Below are 20,807 nucleotides of genomic sequence, written 5' to 3'. Positions count from 1 at the left end.
TTACTACCCTTACAAAAAGATTTTCTCCTTCACCTCTCCACCCCTAGCCTTTACCACGATACATCCACCCCTTTCTCATTTGCCAAGGGATATCAGAACCCTTGACTAAAGAGGTCCAATTTATCGTTTCTGTGCAAGAAAAAGAGGACCACTCCCTCTCCTCTCCTCAAAGGAACCAGCTTCAAGAGACAGGAAGCAGAAGAGATGACCAGTAGTCAAGCATGTGTTCATGCTATTTCTGGGAAAAGAAATCCCTACTTTGGTGCAACCCTGTTGGCTCAATCCCAATGATCCATTGTTGGGAAGACAGCAGGTGGGGGTGCTCCACCAGCTTCTAATGAGAGAGAGCACAGAGAAGATAAGGAAGATTTTGCCAGAGAGCAACAGAACATGAGACAGAGAAAGGCAGCCCCCTAGTAAGGGAAAATTACAGGCCTTAAATACATCATTTCAAAAGACAGAGCTGGAATGGGTTAAAGTCACCACCTTGAGCATACTGAAAGCAATGCTTGATAGTTAGTAAACAGAACATTAAACATATGCCCAGGCTATCTGAAAGAGAAAGAGGAGGTCAAAAGAGGTGAGGGAAGCAGACCTTCAGCCAGTCTTGTGGCTACCATCACCAGTCCGAATTTTCCGGGCCAAGATGGTCTCCTTGGCTACTTTCTTGCAGTCACTGGCCAAGCCGAGGTAACACATAAGATCAATGAAACCTGTAGTGAAATTCCACCGCCAGCCAAACTCACTGGTTGAGTAATCAAAGGGGAAAGTATGGTGGTAGTTGTGGAAGCCTTCGCCTAGGGAAAAAGAAATAGGAAGAGAAATCATAAGAGACAAAGTTGTGTCTATAACTACTCGTACTAGGAAATAGAAACTAGACTATGGAAAACAGCTCACTCAAGTCAGTATTCCCATTCTTGCAGCAGGTGAGCTGTGGTAATCTGCAGCTAGAATATATCTGATTCTTACTGCTATTCTTCAATGTGTTTGTCCTCTGTTAGCATCAGATACTTCTAAAGAGGTACCTTATTCTGTACTATTCACATACTTCAAGAAACAAACAAACAAACTCAGGATTAAATGCCCCATCTTTCATGAATAGCATAACATTTTGTAAAGTCTTGTGATGCTTCTCCTTTGCTGTTTTCTCAATGGAAGCAACTATCACAGAAATATGCCTGCTACAGAGGGAGCAGCCCTCCTTTCGTAGCCCTGCAGTCTTACACACACTTGCCATTAAAGTCTGCGGGTCTCACTTCTACATAAACATGCTTATGATCACACTGCAGCATGTACAGAGATTAGAAAAGACAGCCTTAAACAAAGTTTAGAAGTATGGGGAGGTTAACACTGCTCTTTCAAGATGAATTTGGATACCTATTCTCCTCTTTCATTTATAACAGAAGAGTTAAAGCAAGTTAAGGCTTTGTTAAAATGAGGTAACTGTTCAGAGACTGAAAAGCACATTAAAGCTCTTTTTTCTATTCCTATGAGAACAAGGCCTTTATCAGCCAAGACCAAGGGACGGTTACTGTCAAGGACATCTGAATAGTCTTCATCTGCCCTAGAAGCATTCTGCCCTAGATGCATCTTAAATATTAACATGACGGCTCAAAATGGATTGCATATTAGCATAGTTCTGCAACGATTAAAGATGCAGGACCCCACACTCTTTTGCATCTGGCCACCTTGCAGCAGCCAGATCCATGTTCTATTGTGAATAAGTGATCCTGGGAGCTTTCGGTGCTCGCTGATCATTGTCTCCATGATACCTCTCACTGGCTATTCAAGTGAGAACCTCTGACGTGGTGGCCCCAAAGGGGGAACGTCAACAGCACACAACACGAAGTGAATGCAGCACATCGGAGTGTTCACACCTTGTCTTAGAGCCTCAAGCTCAGATCCTTGAAAGAGATGCTGCTGTTTCAATCTAGAAACTTCCCTGAACCAGTATCAATTTACATCAAGGGCTTTCTAAACCTGCCTTCATGAGACCCGATGTCCTCATGCAATTGCCACTTGAAAAGCAGCTGTGTAAAGCTTTTTGCCGTACAGATCATTCAATTTTTCACAAAATCAGTAATGGAGCTACCAGGTTGTAAACTGTCCCAGCTGCATGATGGGCAGTGACACATAAACAGCTTGCCGGGGAAGCAACCTTCCGACACAGGTCTTTCAACATTTGCAACCATCACAACACTGGTTTTTTTCTTGGAAGCTGTAGGCCTGAGTCTCCCTACTGCAGGTGTGGGCAACCTGTGGCCATCCAGATGTTTATAGAGTACAACTTCCATAATCACTGGCCATTGGCCATAATAGCTGGGGTTAATGGGAGTTGGAGTTCAACAGCATCTGGAGGGCCACAGGTTGCCCACTCCTGCCTTTCCTACCATGCTGAGAGCTAGGGGTAAGCTAGGAACGCTTCCCCAGCTTTGATTTTCGTTTGAACTGGAGAAGAATTGGGCTAATTCTTTGAAACAAGCCCCACAAGGCTGTATCTGGACCCTAGCTTGCCTGCCATTGCTGCCATCTCTAGAGGTGGCCTTTGAAAAGGCAATAGAGATGCCCAGATGATTTTTCAAGAAGCTACAGCTGCTTAGAACTAAGAAAAGGGCAATGTGATGACTCCTCGGTGGCTGCTCCAAGGCTCTGGAACTCTCTTCCCAGGGAGGCTGGGGATGGCTCCCCCTCTGTGCTACAGTGCCAGAGGCAGGCAAAAAAAATTTTGTTTCAGCAGGCTTTTGGAACTATACTGGACCTGTGTTAATGTATTGGATTCCCCCACCCACCCAACACACCTTTTAATCTATTACAGTTTTTTTAAAAAAATAACATGTTATTAATTTTACTGTAGGTTGAATTCTATTTTAACTTTTGTAATTTATATTTATATGTTTTAATTGTACATGTTTTAATCTTGTAAACTGCCTTGAGTCCCAGCACTGGGGAAAAGGCGGGACATAAAGATGATGATGAGGAGGAGGAGGAGGAGGAGGATAATAATAATAATAATAATAATAATAATAATAATAATAATAATAGCAGCAGCTTCAGCTTTTGGGTGGTGTAAAATGTAATAAATAAATAATAAATAATAATAATATATAAGGAAAGTGAAACAGGAAGTGGAAACAGCTTAGGGATTACTGATAAAAGGCAGACAAAAGTAACAAGCTGAGGAGGAATCTCTCGTATCTCTGCATTGATCTGAAGAGAGAGTCAGGAAGGAGATAAAGGACAAAGGGAACTTGCTGATCCTTTTCCCTGCACCTGAGGCTACTAGGATCAATTGTGGAAGAAGATATGGGAGCCAGACAATGGTACTCCCACAATCTTTGCACACCTCACATACCTAAGGCTCCAAATACAACGAAGTGGTTCTCCCTCGGGTTGATATGCTGATCATACGGCCTGTTGCCATACATGTGGGCTGCACTGTTCACCAGCCAGGTGGCATTGAGGCTCGCTGTATAGCGGAGGATGGAAGCCAGTAAGAAGCTGTTGAAATAGGGTTCTCCCCAGAAGTACCAAGGCACAAAGGCAGGTACTAAGAAGCACATGATCACCACAGAGGACTTGTAAAACCTGGAAGGAAAGATGAACGCACTGCAATTTACAAACTGAAATCACCTCAGAATTTGAAACTTTCAGAATCTGGATTTTTAGCTCATGCTCACATTTTCTGTAGGATTTCACCCTAAAGCAAGTATTTGTGTCAATGTAAGTTTCAGCCTTCACACCAAGGGGTGTAAAGCAAAAGGGTTGGCAAGGCAGTGCCAGCCCAGACTCCCTAGATCCCCACCCACCTTCATTACCTTCCACACATTCCCCACCATCCCAAGTGGGGATTTCTTCCTCGCCCTCGCTTCTGCCCCCTAACCTCACAGGTCTGATCATCTGCTGCCTTTCCACTTCCTCATTAGGGCTGCTGCGGTGAGTGCAGAGGCAGGGAGCAGAAGCAATGGGGTGGGATTCTGAGGTAGGCAGCAGAAGGAAGGGGGCAAGAAAGGCAGATTCCAGAGGAGGAGGGTGAGGCAGAAAAGACAAAACCCAGATGGCCACCCACCCCCAACAAGTGCCCGGGACACTTTTTCAACGTGCTGTAAAGGTTCAAAAGTATGAATATTCAAAAATTGAACCCGTAGGTCTTGAATGATGAATTCAATCTTGAATTATGAATACTTGGCAAATTTTGAAAACGTGTAAAATTTCATTACTTCTCTAGAAATGAAGGGGAAAGCAAAATCAAGGGACTGTAGCAGCTGATGGCAGGAATGGGGTTAGGGTAAGAGTTGATCTAAATAATTGCACGCCTGCGTTTTTATGTCAAACAGCATCGGAGGAAATGTGATGTGTGCTCTGAGAGAGCTAGCCAGGCCAAAATTAAGATTTATGGGCGGGGAGAGGAAAGAGCAAAGCATTGCTCAGCTATGGCCACCTAGCAGTAAGGAGATCTTTATCTCACCACAGATCCAAGATATTTCCTGCTGATTAATTTCCCATTACTGGTTACTATTCTGGTACATCACAAGAGACAATATGGCTTGAAAGAAAGGGTGTGGCCTTCAATCTCAGTTTTACCAATAAACATTTCAATTCCCTATTAATCAACTGGATTCATTGACCAATGAAATAGATGGTTGCTTTTTACAACTGTTGGTGGAAAGAAGGTCCAATGGTTAGTCTTTATTTAATGAAAGCAACGCACTCTCCCCAGGTGCTGCCAACCCTTTCCTCACCTTCTTTGGAACATCACGACTTTGTCAGCCTTCAGGTCAGAGAGATCCAGCTTTTGCCCCTTCTCTATAACATCAGGGTGTTTACGCACCAGCAGCCAGCCAATATGAGAAAAGAAAAAGCCGCGACTTGCATTGTGGGGATCAGCGTCCGTTTCAGAGAATTTGTGGTGAGCACGATGGTCTCTGGCCCACTCGTAAATATCATTCTAGATGAAACACAAAGCCAGATACATTAGCAATGCTTTGAGACGGCTAATGTTGTTCAGCGGAAAGCTTCTCCAACAAAACTCTTTAGATTTATACTATACCCTATCCCTAAGAGGGATCTACAGGGAAGCTTCCTTACCTCATTAATCCTGCATACAATGCTCTAAAGTAAGCAAACACTCTGTCCATTTCACAGAAGGGGAAACTGAAATCTTGCAGTATTTTTCCATAAAATATATAGCATTTTTGGCAAGAGATGGCAATGACCTCCCATGTAATTTCATTTTGTTGTTGTTTTAAATGGGCTTGGAATTGGCTAAATTATTCCAGTTGGAGAATCCATGGATGTTTTTTGTTGATCTCTCTCTCTCTCCCTCTCTCTCTCTCTCTCACACACACACACACGGCTCAAAAGCTCTCCACCTTTAAATGGGAACAATTAAAATTCCTGCCTGAGAATTTTGAAATGTACAGATAAATGGTAGAGCCCTTAAACATCTCTAATTGCACTCTGTTACATGCAAGTTTGTGAAACTTCAGCAGACAAATCTGTCTAGTTCAATGGGAAATAAAATGTGTCTCTGATCTCTACCTTTTGCTGGATCAAGACAGAGGGAAAACATCCCACAGAGTGGTAAAATCTATGTGGGAGTGTTCAAGAATGTTAGACACTACTTGGCACTTCGTCTCTGGGCTTGAAATCACAATCTACTTTAGTTTCCAGAATCCAAGCTCTGTATGAGGCAACAAATTCTGCATGAAATTCCATCAGAGCAGAAGACTAGAATTTAGTCATATTGTTCATTAAGCAATTCCTACCTGGAAAGCCATGGAGTTGATGACAGCCAAGAATATTCGGAGAGCCAAACTGGCTTTATAAGACCGGTGACTCCAAAGACGATGCGCTCCAGCTGTAATTCCTAGGCCACACAAGATGAAGCACAAAACTACTGCAGATAAGAAAAGGGAAGGGAAGAGAAAGTCAAGAGGAATCATAGAATCTTTCCACCACTAACAAGGCTACTGCAGTTTGGAGTACCTGGAAAATGCAATTTTTTCCACCACTAGCAGTTTGGAGTACCATCTGGAATTTGACCATACGACTGCCATGGGCACCTACTTAGTCATGACTAAAGCAACTTAAAGGTTTTTTTTTAATTTCTGTACAGTGGAGGTTTGGACAAGGATAAAATGTTCCTACCCAATTTGGTTTATTTATTTCAGTATGTTCATTGATTGGCTGGGTTTCCCGCTGCAGCTAGTGACTCTGCTCAGAACTTTCTGAGATCTTTAAAGCTGATGGATGGGCGGGAGGCAATGGAAACCTCAAAGTGCAATTTTCTTTCCAGTTTGGATTTTATGACACTATTCATGCACCATTACCTGGGAGTATGCTCCACTGAACTCAATGGGATTATTTCCAAGTAAAAAAATGATCTATCTTTAAGAATACCAGTTGTTGACCTTGCTCTGAAACAAACCACCCATTGGCTCTTGGTCCTTTGAATAACCAGATGTGAGCTGCTAGAAATGAAAGTGATGGCAGACAGGTGGCCACATTTCCCAACGCAAAGTTCTCTGACTTACTAGGTGGTCAGCCTACGTATATGCCACTTTACCACTCTCATTATGGTCAAAAGCTGAGGTTGTAGCATGCTGATGTGAGCCACTGTGAGACCCCTCTGAATGGATGATGGCAAATGCTTTGTTGCCTCTCAAAGCTCTGGCAGGAAAGGGCAGGTTACTTCCCACCCTCTCTAACAAAGATAATGCAGCTCATTCCAAGGCTAGCCTTCCCAGAGACCTTGAAATGGTGACAAAGGGATGTTAAATTGCCAATTCAGCAGGAAAAATTATCAAGACGGTGTTTGGATTCGGAAGGAGATGCCATCACTGGAGCACATCAGCTTCTTGGGGAAATGGCCAAAACAAACGGTCTTAGAACGGGGCACACAGGACAAAGAACCTTTGTACAGATTCAGCTGATGCCAAAATTTTCTGCTTCCATTGCAAACAAAAAACTGAGTCAGCCTTTAAAATCTTGCTGGTCCAAATAAGTAAATAAATTATAAATATTAAATAAATAACAGAAAGTAAAAAGAATACAATACAAAAGTTGTATTTTGGACAAGATATGCCCTTGCAACATAATCCCATCTGAGCTGCCTTGTTAAAGTATGCACCAGAAGAATCAGAGGTGGAGGAGTACTGTCCCTTTTCGCTCATCTTGGATTTTCCCTCAAAAGATTCATCCTTGGTTGCCATTCGCTACATTAAGCAGTACTACAAAATCTGAACAAAGCAGCTTGTCTGTTAAAACTTTAGGGATCATCTCCAAATGTATGCACTTTGTTTTAACTGCAGAAAAAAGGGTTTCTTTGCCTCCTGTGCTGTTTGTGCTCATTAAATGCTTCCCAGCCTCCTTCTGTAGAATTTAAGTGTGTATATTATTTTTCTGTATCAGAATCCATCTTTGTGATTGATTGATTGATTGATTGCATTTATATCCCACCTTTCTTCCTCCAAGGGACCCAAGGCATTGTACATAATCCTCCTCCTTTCCATTTTATCCTCACAACTACAACCCTGTGAGGTCGGCTGGGCTGAGGGTCTGTGACTGGCCCAAAGTCACCCAGTGGGTTTCCATGGGCAAGTGAGGACTAGACACTGGATCTCCCAACTCCCAGTCCAATACTTTAGCCACTATGCCACACTGGCTCTCTTATTTTAACTGCTTCTGCTGCTCCCGCAGTACCTGCTGGATACAGGATCCTTTCCAACAGTGAATATTTTGAGCAGCTACTGTGACACGCCTGAGAAGTGGCTGCTTTAGAGCTACAGGCCAAGTCCCGTTCAAAGCCTGACATAAGAAGCTGCCTTATCTCAAGTCAGGCCAGGAGTCCATCTAACTTAGTATTTCCCAGCCCTACCTGGAGATGCCACTGACTGATGTGCTTTTGCATGCAACATCTGCTCCACCCACCAGCAGGCTACAGCTCTTCCTGTGCAAACCCACAGCACCCACCACTGAAGCCCCAGATCTCTACACCATATGATGGCAGGGTTTAATCTGAGACCAAACATCTGAGAGCTTCAGCTACTGGGCGGTATAGAAATGAAATAAATAAATAAATAAATCCTGACATAAAGCCTATGGCATGACGTGTGTTTACACAAACATGAATCAACTTACTGAATTTTGGTTGTAAGTTTAAGGAAAGGAAGAGTATCTGAACGAAGATGAAGCCAGTGGCAATCCAGATGGGTCCTCCAGTTGCCTTGACGAGCGACTTAATGTTTATTACAATATGCTTCTGAACCATTAACGAACCCATGATACTTCCCAAAGGAGCCTGTTTCTCTGTTCACAGGTGAAAATTAATCCTCCCCAAGGCCTTCAAGGAGCTACACTGAGAACTATAATGAAAAAAGCTTAATCCCATTGAGTGGAGCAGAAGGCCAAAGAATAGAGCAAAACAGTCAGACAATTCCTTCTAAGAAAAGTAAACAGGTCCTTTGCTTACCCCACACCAAGGTGATCGGTTTTGCTGCAGGTATGAGGCAGATGGCATACAGTGAAGATGCATGAAGCAGGCCCATGAGGATGATGTTCCTCCAGACGTATATTGTGGCGGGCTTGGGGCCCTCTTTCTCATGATAACTCTCATCGAAAATGTCATCTGTCATCTCTCTCCCAGATCCCACGTCTTCATTTTTAGGATGGGCCTTTACCATGTTCGCTGCCCCATTCTGGGCCACATGAGCAAAGGCAGTAGTGGTGGAGAAATTTGGGGAGAACTGATATAAAAGGCAAATAAAAAACAAAGCAAAGTCACATACAAAGTCCATAAGAGGACTGAGAACAAATAAGTGCTTCCTCTTGTTTAGTTTCTCAACTTAAGCTCATGCAAGGTGCAGGAATCCATGAGGCAACTGCATACTTCTATGACATGTTTAGGCAAAGATGAGCAACTTGTGACAGTTAGATACATATTTGAAAGTTACTACTATTTGTAGTTAGTTGTCGTTGCAATTTATACAAATTTGCTAGTTACTAAACTGTAACTGCACATGGGTGCTCCCTGTGATTGGGAACCATGATCAAGTAGAGTTTCGAATCATATGAACCACCTATGCGCTTAAAATGGTATAAGCACCAGTGTCTCTTTTCAAATCTTCAGCTCTATATTCAAAGACTAGGCCAGAGGCAGGCAACTGAGTGCCCTCCAGATGTTTTGTATTACAACTCCCATAAACTCCAGCTACCATGGCCAATAGTCAGGGATTGTGGGACTTGTAGTATAAAACATCTGGAGGGCATCAGGTTGTCTACTTCTGGATTAAAAGTGGAACTCGTGAGGTGTGCAAAGTCATGTGTGGGGCCAGCAACAGGTTCCACCTACTTTCTCCATCCATTCAATGAATGCGTAAAGCAGGTATAAGAAGAGCTTAGGCCAGTAGTAGTCGTACACTTCACAAGCACTAAGTCAGTTACTCTTACTATAGACTGGATCCTCAGAAGGTATAGCATCATTCAGAACTGAGGCACACAGAGAATATTATTATGCAATATTATGTGCACTGCCTTGGAAGTAAATCCCATTGATGTCAGGGCAACTTACTTCTGAGTAAAAATGTGCAGGACCAAGCTGCAAGATACTTTACTAAGCTCATACATGCAAGCTGCAGCACAGGATACAGAATGATTGAACTGTCAAATACTCAACAATAGATGCTACTGATGAGCAAACCCTCAGAGCAATTTAACATGGGATCTGACTAGAGAAATCTCAGTTGATTAATTGTATGTGTTTTAGTCAATTAACTGATTAAACAACTAAAGCTGTGTATAAATATAATAGTACTACTGAGAAAACATCTTTAGTTCAGAATCTAAATTTAGATTATTTGTCACAGCAGACACTTTCTTTAAAAAAAAAACCCATTCTGTCTGTCTATCATGTGTGAGAGAGAAGTAAGTGAGGGAGAATGCCTCTTCTAAGGTAATACTGCCAGCCACCCACAATTTTTTATTTTTTATTTATTTCATTTCTATACCGCCCAATAGCTGAAACTCTCTGGGCGGTTCACAAAAATTTTGCACATTCACGTATTAAAATAAGTAACATCTTTATTTTAAAAAGAAAGAAAGAGATTCTCCTGCCTGATTAGTTGGGAATACCAAAATATGTTTAACTTCTTAAGGGCATTAAGATGGAAAAGGGGTATTTAGATGGGGGAGGGAGTCCTACTACCCCAACCAGCAAATCCAGCTTTCTAACAAATCTTGAGAAGTGTTCATATTTGGATTTTGTCCACTACAGGGGAGCCCCACTTTGATTCAGACATCTAAATTTGTTTGAACCAGTCTAATTCATTTCTGGGTTTGGCCAAATCTGAAGCACATTGGTAACTATTAGATAGCACGTGGCAATGATATAACCAACAGACCTTCCCTCCCTCCCATATGAGTGCAATGAATTTATTTATTTAAATTCTCGGTCAATGTTGAATAGCCATTAATATTACATTAGTAATTCTAGGGTGACCATATGAAAAGGAGGACAGGGCTAGTGTATCTTTAACAATTGTATAGAAAAGGGAATTTCAGCAGGTGTCATTTGTATATATGGGGAACCTGGTGAAATTTCCTCTTCATCACAACAGTTAAAGCTGTTTTAAATCTAGTCACTCTAGTATAGCTGCTGCAGCTTTAACTGTTGTGATGAAGAGGAAATTTCACCAGGTTCTCCATATATACAAATGACACCTGCTGAAATTCCCTTTTCTATACAATTGTTAAAGATACACTAGCCCTGTCCTCCTTTTCATATGGTCACCCTAGTAATTCTTAGTTACCAGTTCTTAGTAATTCTTAGTCTCTTTGGGTTGTTCATAACATATATTATCTTAGTAATAATCTTATATAATAATACAGTGATATAAGGCTTATTACTATTATTATTATTATTATTATTATTTATTTATATAGCACCATCTATGTACATGGTGCTGTACAGCGTAAAACAGTAAATAGCAAGACCCTGCCGCATAGACTTACATTCTATTAAAATCATAGTAGAGCGATAAGGAGGGGAAGAGAATGCAAACAGGCACTGGGTAGGGTAAACAGGCGCAGGGTAGGGTAAAACTAACAGTATAACAGTATAAAGTCCAAACAGCATCAAGTTGTAAAAGCTTTAGGAAAAAGAAAAGTTTTTAGCTGAGCTTTAAAAGCTGCGATTGAACTTGTGGATCTCAGCTGTTCTGGAAGAGCGTTCCAGGCGTAAGGGGCAGCAGAAGAAAATGGGCGAAGCCGAGCAAGGGAAGTAGAGACCCTTGGGCAGGCAAGAAGCATGGCATCAGAGGAGCGAAGAGCACGAGCGGGGCAATAGTGTGAGATGAGAGAGGAGAGATAGGAAGGAGCTAGACCGTGAAAAGCTTTGAAGGTCAACAGGAGAAGTTTATATTGGATTCTGAAGTGAATTGGAAGCCAATGAAGAGATTTCAGAAGTGGAGTTACATGGTCAGAGCGGCGAGCCAAGAAGATGATTTTAGCGGCAGAGTGGTGGACAGAAACCAACGGACTGATGTGAGAAGAAGGAAGGCCAGAGAGTAGAAGGTTGCAGTAGTCCAACCGAGAAATAACCAGTGCATGAACAAGCATTTTGGCAGAAGAGACAGACAAAAATGATCGAATCCTGGCAATATTATACAGGAAAAAACGACAGAATTTAGCTACTGCCTCAATATGAGGAATAAAGGAGAGCGAGGAATCAAATATAAGGCCAAGACTACGAGCTTCCTTGACCAGAGTAAGTGTAATATCATTGACAGTAAGAGAGAAAGAGAGATGAGGAGAAGGTTTAGGAGGAAAAACAAGCAGTTCAGTCTTTGCCATATTAAGTTTCAAACGACGATGGAGCAGCCAAGCTGAGATATCTGAAAGACATGCCGAGATACGATTGTGAACATCAGGAGAAAGTTCTGGAGATGAGAGATATAATTGTGTATCATCGGCATACAGATGATATTGGAGGCCATGAGATTGAATAAGATTACCCAAGGGCAACATGTATAAAGAAAACAGTAACGGGCCAAGCACCAAGCCTTGTGGAACCCCTACTGAAAGGGGAAAGGAGGAAGACGAGCTGCCATTAGCCAACACGCTGAAAGAGCGACCCGCTAGATAGGAGGCAAACCAGTTATAGACAGAGCCACAAAGTCCAAGGTCATGAAGGGAATCTAAGAGAAGATCATGATCAACCGTGTCAAAGGCTGTAGTTAGTTCAAGGAGAATAAGAACGGAATAAAGAACGGAAAAAGACTTGGCAGTTAGGAGATCATTGGTGATCTTAGTAAGGGCTGTTTCAGTGGAATGCAAAGAACGGAATCCAGATTGAAAAGGATCCAGAGCAGAGTTACTAGAAAGAAAGTCAAGACAACGAGAGTAGACCACACGCTCCAGGATCTTTGAAACAAAAGGCAACAAAGAGACAGGTCGGTAGTTAGACAGAGATAGCCTATCAAGAGTAGGTTTCTTGAGAATGGGAGAGACTGTAGCATGTTTAAAAGCAGAAGGAAATGAACCAGAGGACAGAGAAAAATTAATAATATGAAGCAAGGAAGGGAGGATAGCGGGAATAAGATTTATAAAGACGCGAGAAGGAATCGGATCACGAGAACAAGTGGAAGGCTTCGAAGAGCACAGTACTGTAGACAGTTCATCAGCTGAGACCGAAGGAAACGCGGAGAAATTTGCAGGAGGAACTGACAGATGAGGAACAGGAACTGGAAGAGGAGCAGAGCTGGCCAGATCAGAGCGAATAGTTTGGATTTTAGCATTGAAAAAAGAGGCAAAGTTATTAGCAGACAGAGAGGCGGGGAGAGATGGTGGATTAGGCTTCAGAAGAGAATTGAAGGACGCAAAGAGTCGCTGAGGATGCCTAGCATTTGACTGGATCAACGTTGAGTAGTACTGCTGTTTGGCCAGTGAAATGGCAGAAGAGAAAGAGGAGAGTACAAATTTGTAATGGACAAAGTCCGCCCAGACCCTGGTCTTACACCAAAGGCGTTCAGCTGCCCGGGAACAAGAGCGAAGGTAGCGGAGGAAGGAGGTGAGCCACGGTTGGGGTTGAGAAGGGCGAACTATCCGAGTTGTAGATGGAGCAAGATTATCAAGTGTTGACGATAAGGAGGAATTAAAGAAGGAGACAGCTGAGTCCACGGAGACAGCCGAAAAGACAGAAGGAAGAGAGGAGGCTAGAGACTGAGAAAAAGCCTCATAATTGATAGATTGCAAGTCACGACAAGAGCGAGAAGCGGGACGTGAAGGAGGAGGATTATGAGTAATATTGAAGGAAACTAGATAATGGACTGACAAAGGAAAGTCAGCAGTAGAAAAGTCCAATACAGAGCAATTCCGAGTGAGAACAAGATCCAGACAGTGTCCAATGGAATGTGTGGGAGCATCAGACCAAAGCTTAAGATCATAAGAGGAAGATAAGGAGCGAAATCGTAGAGCTGCAGCGTCTTGAGGGTCATCCACATGGATATTGAAGTCACCCAAGATAAGAGTAGGACAGTTATCAGAGAGGAAAAAGGACAGCCACGAATCAAAATCAGAGAGGAATTTTGAGGATGAGCCTGGGGGGCGGTACAAAACTGCAATCCGCAGTCGCAGCGGAGCGAAGAGTCTCACCACATGTGCCTCAAAGGAGGAGAAACAATGTGATGGTGGAATGGAAAGAGGCTGGAACTGGCACAGACTAGATAATAAAAGACCCACACCACCACCACGACCCTCTGGGTGACTCAAGTGAGAGAAAGAGAGTCCTCCAAGAGAGAGGGCAGCCGAGATGACGGTATCATGGGCAGGAAGCCAGGTTTCAGTAAGAGCTAGGAGGTGAAGAGACCTAGAGATAAACAAGTCGTGAATGACAGGGGCCTTAGAAGCAACAGAGCGACAGTTCCATAAGGAACACGAAAAAGGCAGCTGAGAAGAGGGGAGACACCGAATAGGAACTAAGTTGGGAGAGATGAAATTGGAACGAGCCATAAGGACAGATATGAGGAGAAAGGAATTAAGAGAAGAAGTGAGGAGAGAGATAGCAAGTGGGCAGAGAAGTAAAACAAGCGCAGGACAGGATTAACCAGAACTAGCCCGGCCAAGACCAGGCATGCAAGCAAGAAGGCAGGCACAGAGAAAAGCAGATTTACCAGATGGATTTGCTCTTTTTTTTTTCTTTTAAACTGAAGCTTGAGCAGTGTAGATATGCAGAAACTTTTGAAAGTTTGAAAAAGTTCAAAGCCCAAGCTTTAACAGCCAAACAGTATGTTTCTGGTCAGGTAACTACAGCTCCCATGTAGCTCCAGGCCCTACAGTTGCCCAGGGAGAAAAACACAGAGGTGGAGGGAGGGCCTCAAGGGTGCTCTTTGGGTGGCCATATTGGCAGCAGGGATGGTGATGGAGGCAGGGACGAATTCTCTGATGCAGCGGTGGAGAAGGAAGAGAAGCAGCCCTAGGAAAAGCTGGGTTTTAAAATGTGGGGGGGGGGAGAAGGAGGTGGGTCTGAGGGGAAGAAGCGGTCATTCAGCGGCGATGGGTGTGAGGAAGCAAGGGCCAAAGGTCCTCGGTTGCACTGAAGGAAAGTAACCTCCATACAGCTTCTGCCCTGGACTTTACACCAGTGCTTATTAGATTTCAGAAGTGACTGTAGCAAAATCAATAGGTTTTCTTCTCCTAATTTTCAAGAAAGGCATGGGTATGACTTTCTGAGAGACTGAGTTGAGGACGGAGGAGGAGACTGGCTGTGGGCACAACTAAGGGGAAACTCATTGCCTCAGTTAAGACAACATTAGGGTGACCATATGAAAAGGAGGACAGGGCTCCTGTATCTTTAACGGTTGTATTGAGAAGGAAATTTCAGCAGGTGTCATTTGTATATATAGAGAACCTGGTGAAATTCCCTCTCCATCACCACAGTTAAAGCTGCAGGTGACCTGCCCGCTTTTAAATCTGGTCACTCTAGTATAGCTCCTGCTGCTTTATCTGCGGTGATGAAGAGGAAATTTCACCAGGTTCTCCATATATACAAATGACACCTGCTGAAATTCCCTTTTCTATGCAACTGAAGGAAAGGAAGATTCCTTTCCTTCAGTTGCATAGAAAAGGGAATTTCAGGAAAAGGGAAGGAAGATACAGGAGCCCTGTCCTCCTTTTCATAGGGTCACCCTAGACAACACATTAGTCAATGCAGTGTGAAAACTCCTCTCAACGGTTGGGTTTTTAGGGGGTACCCCCCACACAACATGTTCTAACGACTGTGGGCTCCTGTGAAGTTGAGTAAAAGTCAACACAACGTTTGATTGACAGTTCCTCTGCCCTCTCTCCTCCCCCAGTCCTCCTGACAGTATCCCATCAGCCATTGCTGTAGAAAAAACAATCCCTGTGGCTCTGCTAGAATGATACTCCCTTCTTTCACCGCTCTTGCCAGAGAACTCTATAGCCAGTGGGAAAAGTCAATGCAACACAATGGAAAACTCCACAGAGCCCACCTCACAACACTCAACACTACCATTGTGCAGGTTGTGTACAATGGTTTTCTGCACAGCGTGGATACTCCGCATGGAGTGTTTTCTAAAAAAAAAAAAAATCCACCGTGGGGTGGAGTTTTCCCTCGACAACACATTTCTCACCATGGAGTTCTAAAACCACCGTTGAGAAACGTGTTGTCTGAACTGAGCTTTTCACAGTGTGAACAAAACCACTGAACTGGCCCACAATATACTCTAAACCTATTTGACTAACAGGCCTGGGGCAGAAGGAGGGGTGAAGACTTCAATAGGCAGAGGGTGGGTTTTTCTTTTAACTTCATGTGAGCTTCAAACTTAGGCAAAACCAATTAACCAGTATATTATTGAGGTATATATTGTGGATAAGCTTGAGAGCTCAGAGTGAGGAAAATCATAATTCCCCGTCTTGATTTTTATTCCTGTGGAGTCTATTTCAGTAGTTTTGCTAGGATGCTAGGCCCAAGCTGCAGCAGAACCCTCTGCAATCACAACATGCTGCTCAATAAATCAGAGTGACTCTCTAGAGGCAAAGGCTCTGCTCAATCCCCTCTTGAGTTGCAGCAACACTGTGCCTCTTTTCTCTCCCGAACTATGCCAGCAAACCTTATAAAACCTCCGCAGCAAAAAGAGCAGGGCCCTGAAACTTGCAGAAAGGGCTCCTCCCCTATGGGTCATCAGAAGAGTACTGTACAGAAAGGAGCTGCATATCCCTGGGTGGTGACAGGCCATGTACCAAATCAACACATAAGCACAACTCTCCTTAAACCGCCACAAAACAGCTCAGTTGAAGCAAACGGTGGAGCAGGAAGAGAACCGTGCAGCTCTAAAGCTGCATCAACATTTACTTACCTAAGAGTAAGCCTCACTGAAATTAATGGGATTTACTTTTGAGTAGGCATGTATAAGATTACCCTAGTAGAGGCTATAACAAGGTCCGCTGCCTCTGGTCTGATCAGTTGGGAAGAAAGAACAATGGAGGCATCAAAAGGGCTGGGCCTGGCAGGAGGCCCCTCCCCTGCAAATTATCTTCCTCTCCTCACTTTAGTCCACAACCACAGTGATTAATGTGCTCATCCCCACCCCACAGCTACACTGGCCAATCAGACACTTGCACAAACTTGCCCAAATGCCACTTACATGAGGAGGATCCAGGAATGCTGCAGCAGCCTCCTTCAGTCCACTAAAGAAAGAGGCCCACCTCCTTCCCTGGCATTTAGCACTGAGTTAATTGCAACAGTCCTAGTTATATCAACTACTAACACCCTAAAGCTATCAGGTTTTCCTATTAATAAGATGTAGGCCTACAGGTTGGGGAGCATGTCTGTCTGTTGGGACAAAAACCCATATGTGCTGGAAGGAGCCTATGCAGGTTTGCTGACTTATATCACTCTCACCAGGCAGAGTTTAAACATTATGGATTGGATCCAGACTAAGTTAAAACAAGTTGGTCCTGCCTAAGGCTGTGATCCTATTCTCACTTGCCTGTGAGTACGCCCCTCTGGACTCAGTCAGACTTACTTCTGAATTTGCACATGTATAGGATTGCACTGTTATTCACTTGGATCAAACCCTATATCTTCCTTCTTTGTTGCCTTCCATGAATTTTTAGTAGAATGTCCTGAACCATGCCAGCCCCATGGTAAAATGTAAATCAAAACAAGGAAGTAATAATGATTTGATTATGTTGTAAAAAAAACCTGTGGTAGTCTTTAAGCTGCATGGAATTTTTCTTTGGCAGAATAAAAGTAGCTAAAATGTTTATACTCATTTGGAATTTTTTCCTTCTGTTTTCAGTTGGGAAATATCTGTCTGATTTATTTTATTTCATTTACTCTGACTTATATAGTAATCATTAACAAAAATCCAATGCAACTAAAAAAAAGTTGGCCTTTTTCTATGAACACAGGCTAATATTACTTTCAGTGCAATCCTACCACACACTCCATTGTTGGTGGCTGGAAGAGGTTACGGAGAGAGATGCTCCACCAGTAGAAGGAGCTGAGCCATGGCAGGTGCACCAAGGCAGGCAAAACTTCATGGCCAGCAGTTGAACATAGGAAGTCCCAGAATGGGGCATTTCATGGGCAGTCTTGGGGGACAGGTGGCTGGCAGCTTTGGAGCATACGAAGAACATACTTAAAGCTGGAAAGTTAAATGCATGAAATCAATGGGACTTTGAAACAGCTATGGATGCAACTCTATACACATTGATCAGGGAGCAGGCTTCAGTGGACTTACTTCTGACCAGATATGCATAGGATTGCACTGTAATTTTGTTGGATTGTGTCCAGTGTTTTAGCATAGATTTTGAGCCTTTGGGAAATGTTTGGGCTATTTCTATTAAGAAAAAATGAATAAGGAAGAAATATTATGCTACCAATATTGTATCTCATAAATAAACATTGATGTAGATAGTTGTTTGCTGTGTTGGTCCTAGAGAATTAAAAATTAGTGTGGTGATTGTTTGTACTGGGCCGATTTACATTGTTGAAAGAATAGGCAAGTTTGCACATTTCACAGAACATTTTGACGCTCACACACACATATGGAGAGAGACAGAGAAAAGCATCTGATATTTGAACTGTCTGTCTATAATGGGGAATTTGGCTAATTTTCAATTCTACCTGACAGAGAATTCTAATATAAAAGCTCAGATAATCATACATCAACAGAAACCAAATGAACAATTATCTCCTCTCATTATTATTTTTGTGTAGGTATCTGTAGCACCAGTAGAGTTCCCTGTCTGTCAAGAGCTACTTTTTTTTTGAAGGGCATACTCATTTGCCCAGATATTGTCAGGAGGAGAGGCCTTTTGAGAATGACCTGGATGCCACCTCAAGCATGGTAAAGAGAAATTGCCAGGAGAAGCAGCATCTGTAAAGGCCAGGTTGCCTCCCTGGTAACCTATTCATTGCTAAGAACACTAGCAAGGCTATGTTTAAATTAAAGCTCTTCCGGCATATTTTTGTAAATCAAAAGAGACTAACAACCCAACCCTATTCAAGTTCCAATTAGTTCAAAGACGGCAGCATAATGTGAGGTTATTTTCTTCCTTGTAGCAGAAGTGGTTTCTTGTTAAGAGCTGTTGCAGTTTGGAAAGCAGTTCCTATCACCCCTGAACCGTGGGGCTCCTGGATTTTGCTCTAACAGCACAATTCTAGACATATCTACTCAGCAGTGCGCGCAGGACTGCAGCCTGAAGCTTTGCTTGCCTTAAAAATACTAAAGCCATCCACTAGCCGAGCCCGCTAGAAGCCGGTCTCGTCAGGTCTGCCTGAGCCCCGCCCCCTCGTCCGGATCCGTCGTCACTTCGTTTTGTTAATCATGTCACAGGGCTAAGCGGCACGCTGTGGCTACGTGATGCGCACAGAAAAACGAATTAGCGTCAAGTTATTAAAAAAAACCTTTTCAAAGCCGCCCTGCTTTTAAGCGGGTGATGACGCAGATATGAATGGCATTAGCAGCGCTGCGCCACAAGCAGCAGCATAATAATAATAATAATAATAATAATAATAATAATAATAATGATGGATGCTTGTGGAAGCAGGTGGGCTGTTTGGGGCTGACACCAATTACAAGAGAATGGGATTGAAAACGAATGAATGAATGACCGCCTCGGAGCGCTGGTTCTTGTCATGTGAAATGAAAAAATATGGGCTACCATGGAGCGACAGACGTGCAGGTGGCGATGGCGAAGGTGGCGATGGCCGCGTCCGAAGGCGCGGCGGGACGCGCCATGGGGCCGCGAGCGCAGGGAGGCTCTCCTTACCTTCCCCTGGGCCAACTGGGCAGGCATCGGAAAAGGCCTCGTCCTGCCTTCCCCGAGAGATGCGGGGCTCTCCGCGCTCCTGACGGCCGCCGGGAGGGATGCGCTGCGCTGCGCTGCTCTTTCTTTCTTTCTGCGGCTCTCCGGACGCGGCGCGCTGCAGTTGCCGCCGTTGCTTGCGCAGCTTCAGTGATGCTGCAGGTGGGACTCGGCACCGGGGCTTTGCCGTCTGCAAAGGTATTTCAGTTCCCGGGAAGATGAACTCAAGTAACCCGCTAGGAGTTAATTCGCTCTCCCTCCCTCCTTCCCTCTCTAGAATGACGACCTCTGAAAAGCAAAGCGGTGGCCCGGGCCGCTTTCCGATCCGTCTCCCAACGCGCGATGCGACTGCGCTCCTTGCGCTCCGGCGACACTTAAGTGGCGGTGGGGCGGAGAGCGGAGGCTTGGAGCCCGGCGAGGCGAAGGGGGGGAGGAGGAGGAGGAGGATGCCTCGGCGCTCGGCGGAGCGCTCCCATTGGCTGGGGGGATTTGGTGCCACCTCGCAGCGCTCTCGGCATTGGCTGCCCGCAATCTGCTGTTGGACGGCGGCGCTGCGGCGGCGGCGGCGGCTCCCGTTGCCTGACCCTTGCCTTGCGCGGCGTTGCGCGGCGTTGCGTTGCGAACCATGTGCTCGACGCGGGATCGGGCAGTGGGCAGGGGGCGAGGGAGAGTTAAGCCGCGCCCGCAACCAGGAAGGCAATGACCTGCAGTTACTTTCGCTGGCAAAGTGGGTCAAGATGACTCTCCGCCCGCCGGGGCTGCGTGGGAGCGAGAGGGGAGGGGAGGCGAGGCGGAGGCGCCGCCAGCACCGCACTGCTGCAGACGCATGCCGGGCTCGTCGCCGGTCCCCAGGGAGGCCAGCTGGGCGGGATGCTGCTGCTGCAGCCGCCTGGCTTTCCTCCCGTTAATGCTGGGTGGTGAGGAAGGCGCGGAGCTCGCCGTGTGATTCTCGGGAAAACAGCCCTTCACTGTTCCTCGTTATGGGGTGGGGGGACCTAGGAAGACCCCCTCACCCGCAACCCTAGCAGCGCATTTTGAGCCTTTGCAGGGCTAGGCAGTGAGAGGAACGACTGGGGCTTCCTTTGCCCAATTTTATGGCCTGGTTCAGACAACACGCTAAACCATGCCGCAGCTTAACCACAGTATGGTTAATAGGATGCACATTAAGGTCAATGCATTCCGTTAACCATTTTGTGGTTAAGCAGCATGGTTTAGTGCGTGGTCTGAACCAGGCCTATGTATTGTATCGTTTGCTCATATTATATTATTATTATTATTATTATTATTATTATTATTATTAATTATTTATTTATATAGCACCATCAATGTACATGGTGCTGTACAGAGTAAAACAGTAAATAGCAAGGCCCTGCTGCATAGGCTTACAATATTTTGGAATATTGTATTGTGGTGTATTTGTAGCCAGTTGCATGTGTGCGATGTTTAATAGATGCAATATATGAGATATAAGTGATATA

General features: G+C 44.3%; 1 protein-coding gene across 1 annotated transcript in view; it reads right to left on the bottom strand.

The window, feature by feature from the left end:
* The window catches only part of SCD (stearoyl-CoA desaturase), a 39,519-nt gene extending 19,855 nt beyond the window's left edge, over nt 1-19,664 (bottom strand). Inside the window, exons 1-6 of the mRNA XM_063133204.1 lie at nt 19,294-19,664; nt 8,471-8,744; nt 5,766-5,896; nt 4,740-4,945; nt 3,353-3,585; nt 5-797 (exon numbers count right to left, since the gene is read on the bottom strand). Coding sequence (XP_062989274.1) covers nt 598-797; nt 3,353-3,585; nt 4,740-4,945; nt 5,766-5,896; nt 8,471-8,744; nt 19,294-19,320 — 1,071 coding nt within the window. The 5' untranslated portion in view covers nt 19,321-19,664 and the 3' untranslated portion in view covers nt 5-597. The remainder of the gene's footprint in view (nt 1-4; nt 798-3,352; nt 3,586-4,739; nt 4,946-5,765; nt 5,897-8,470; nt 8,745-19,293) is intronic.
* Between the last annotated feature and the right edge of the window lie 1,143 nt (nt 19,665-20,807).

This window comes from Elgaria multicarinata, chromosome 8 (assembly GCF_023053635.1).
Source record: "Elgaria multicarinata webbii isolate HBS135686 ecotype San Diego chromosome 8, rElgMul1.1.pri, whole genome shotgun sequence".
In the NCBI taxonomy this organism is placed as follows: Eukaryota; Metazoa; Chordata; class Lepidosauria; order Squamata; family Anguidae; genus Elgaria; species Elgaria multicarinata.
The sequence above is the reverse complement of the archived record's forward strand: the minus strand, read 5'-3'. Positions and strand labels throughout refer to the sequence as shown.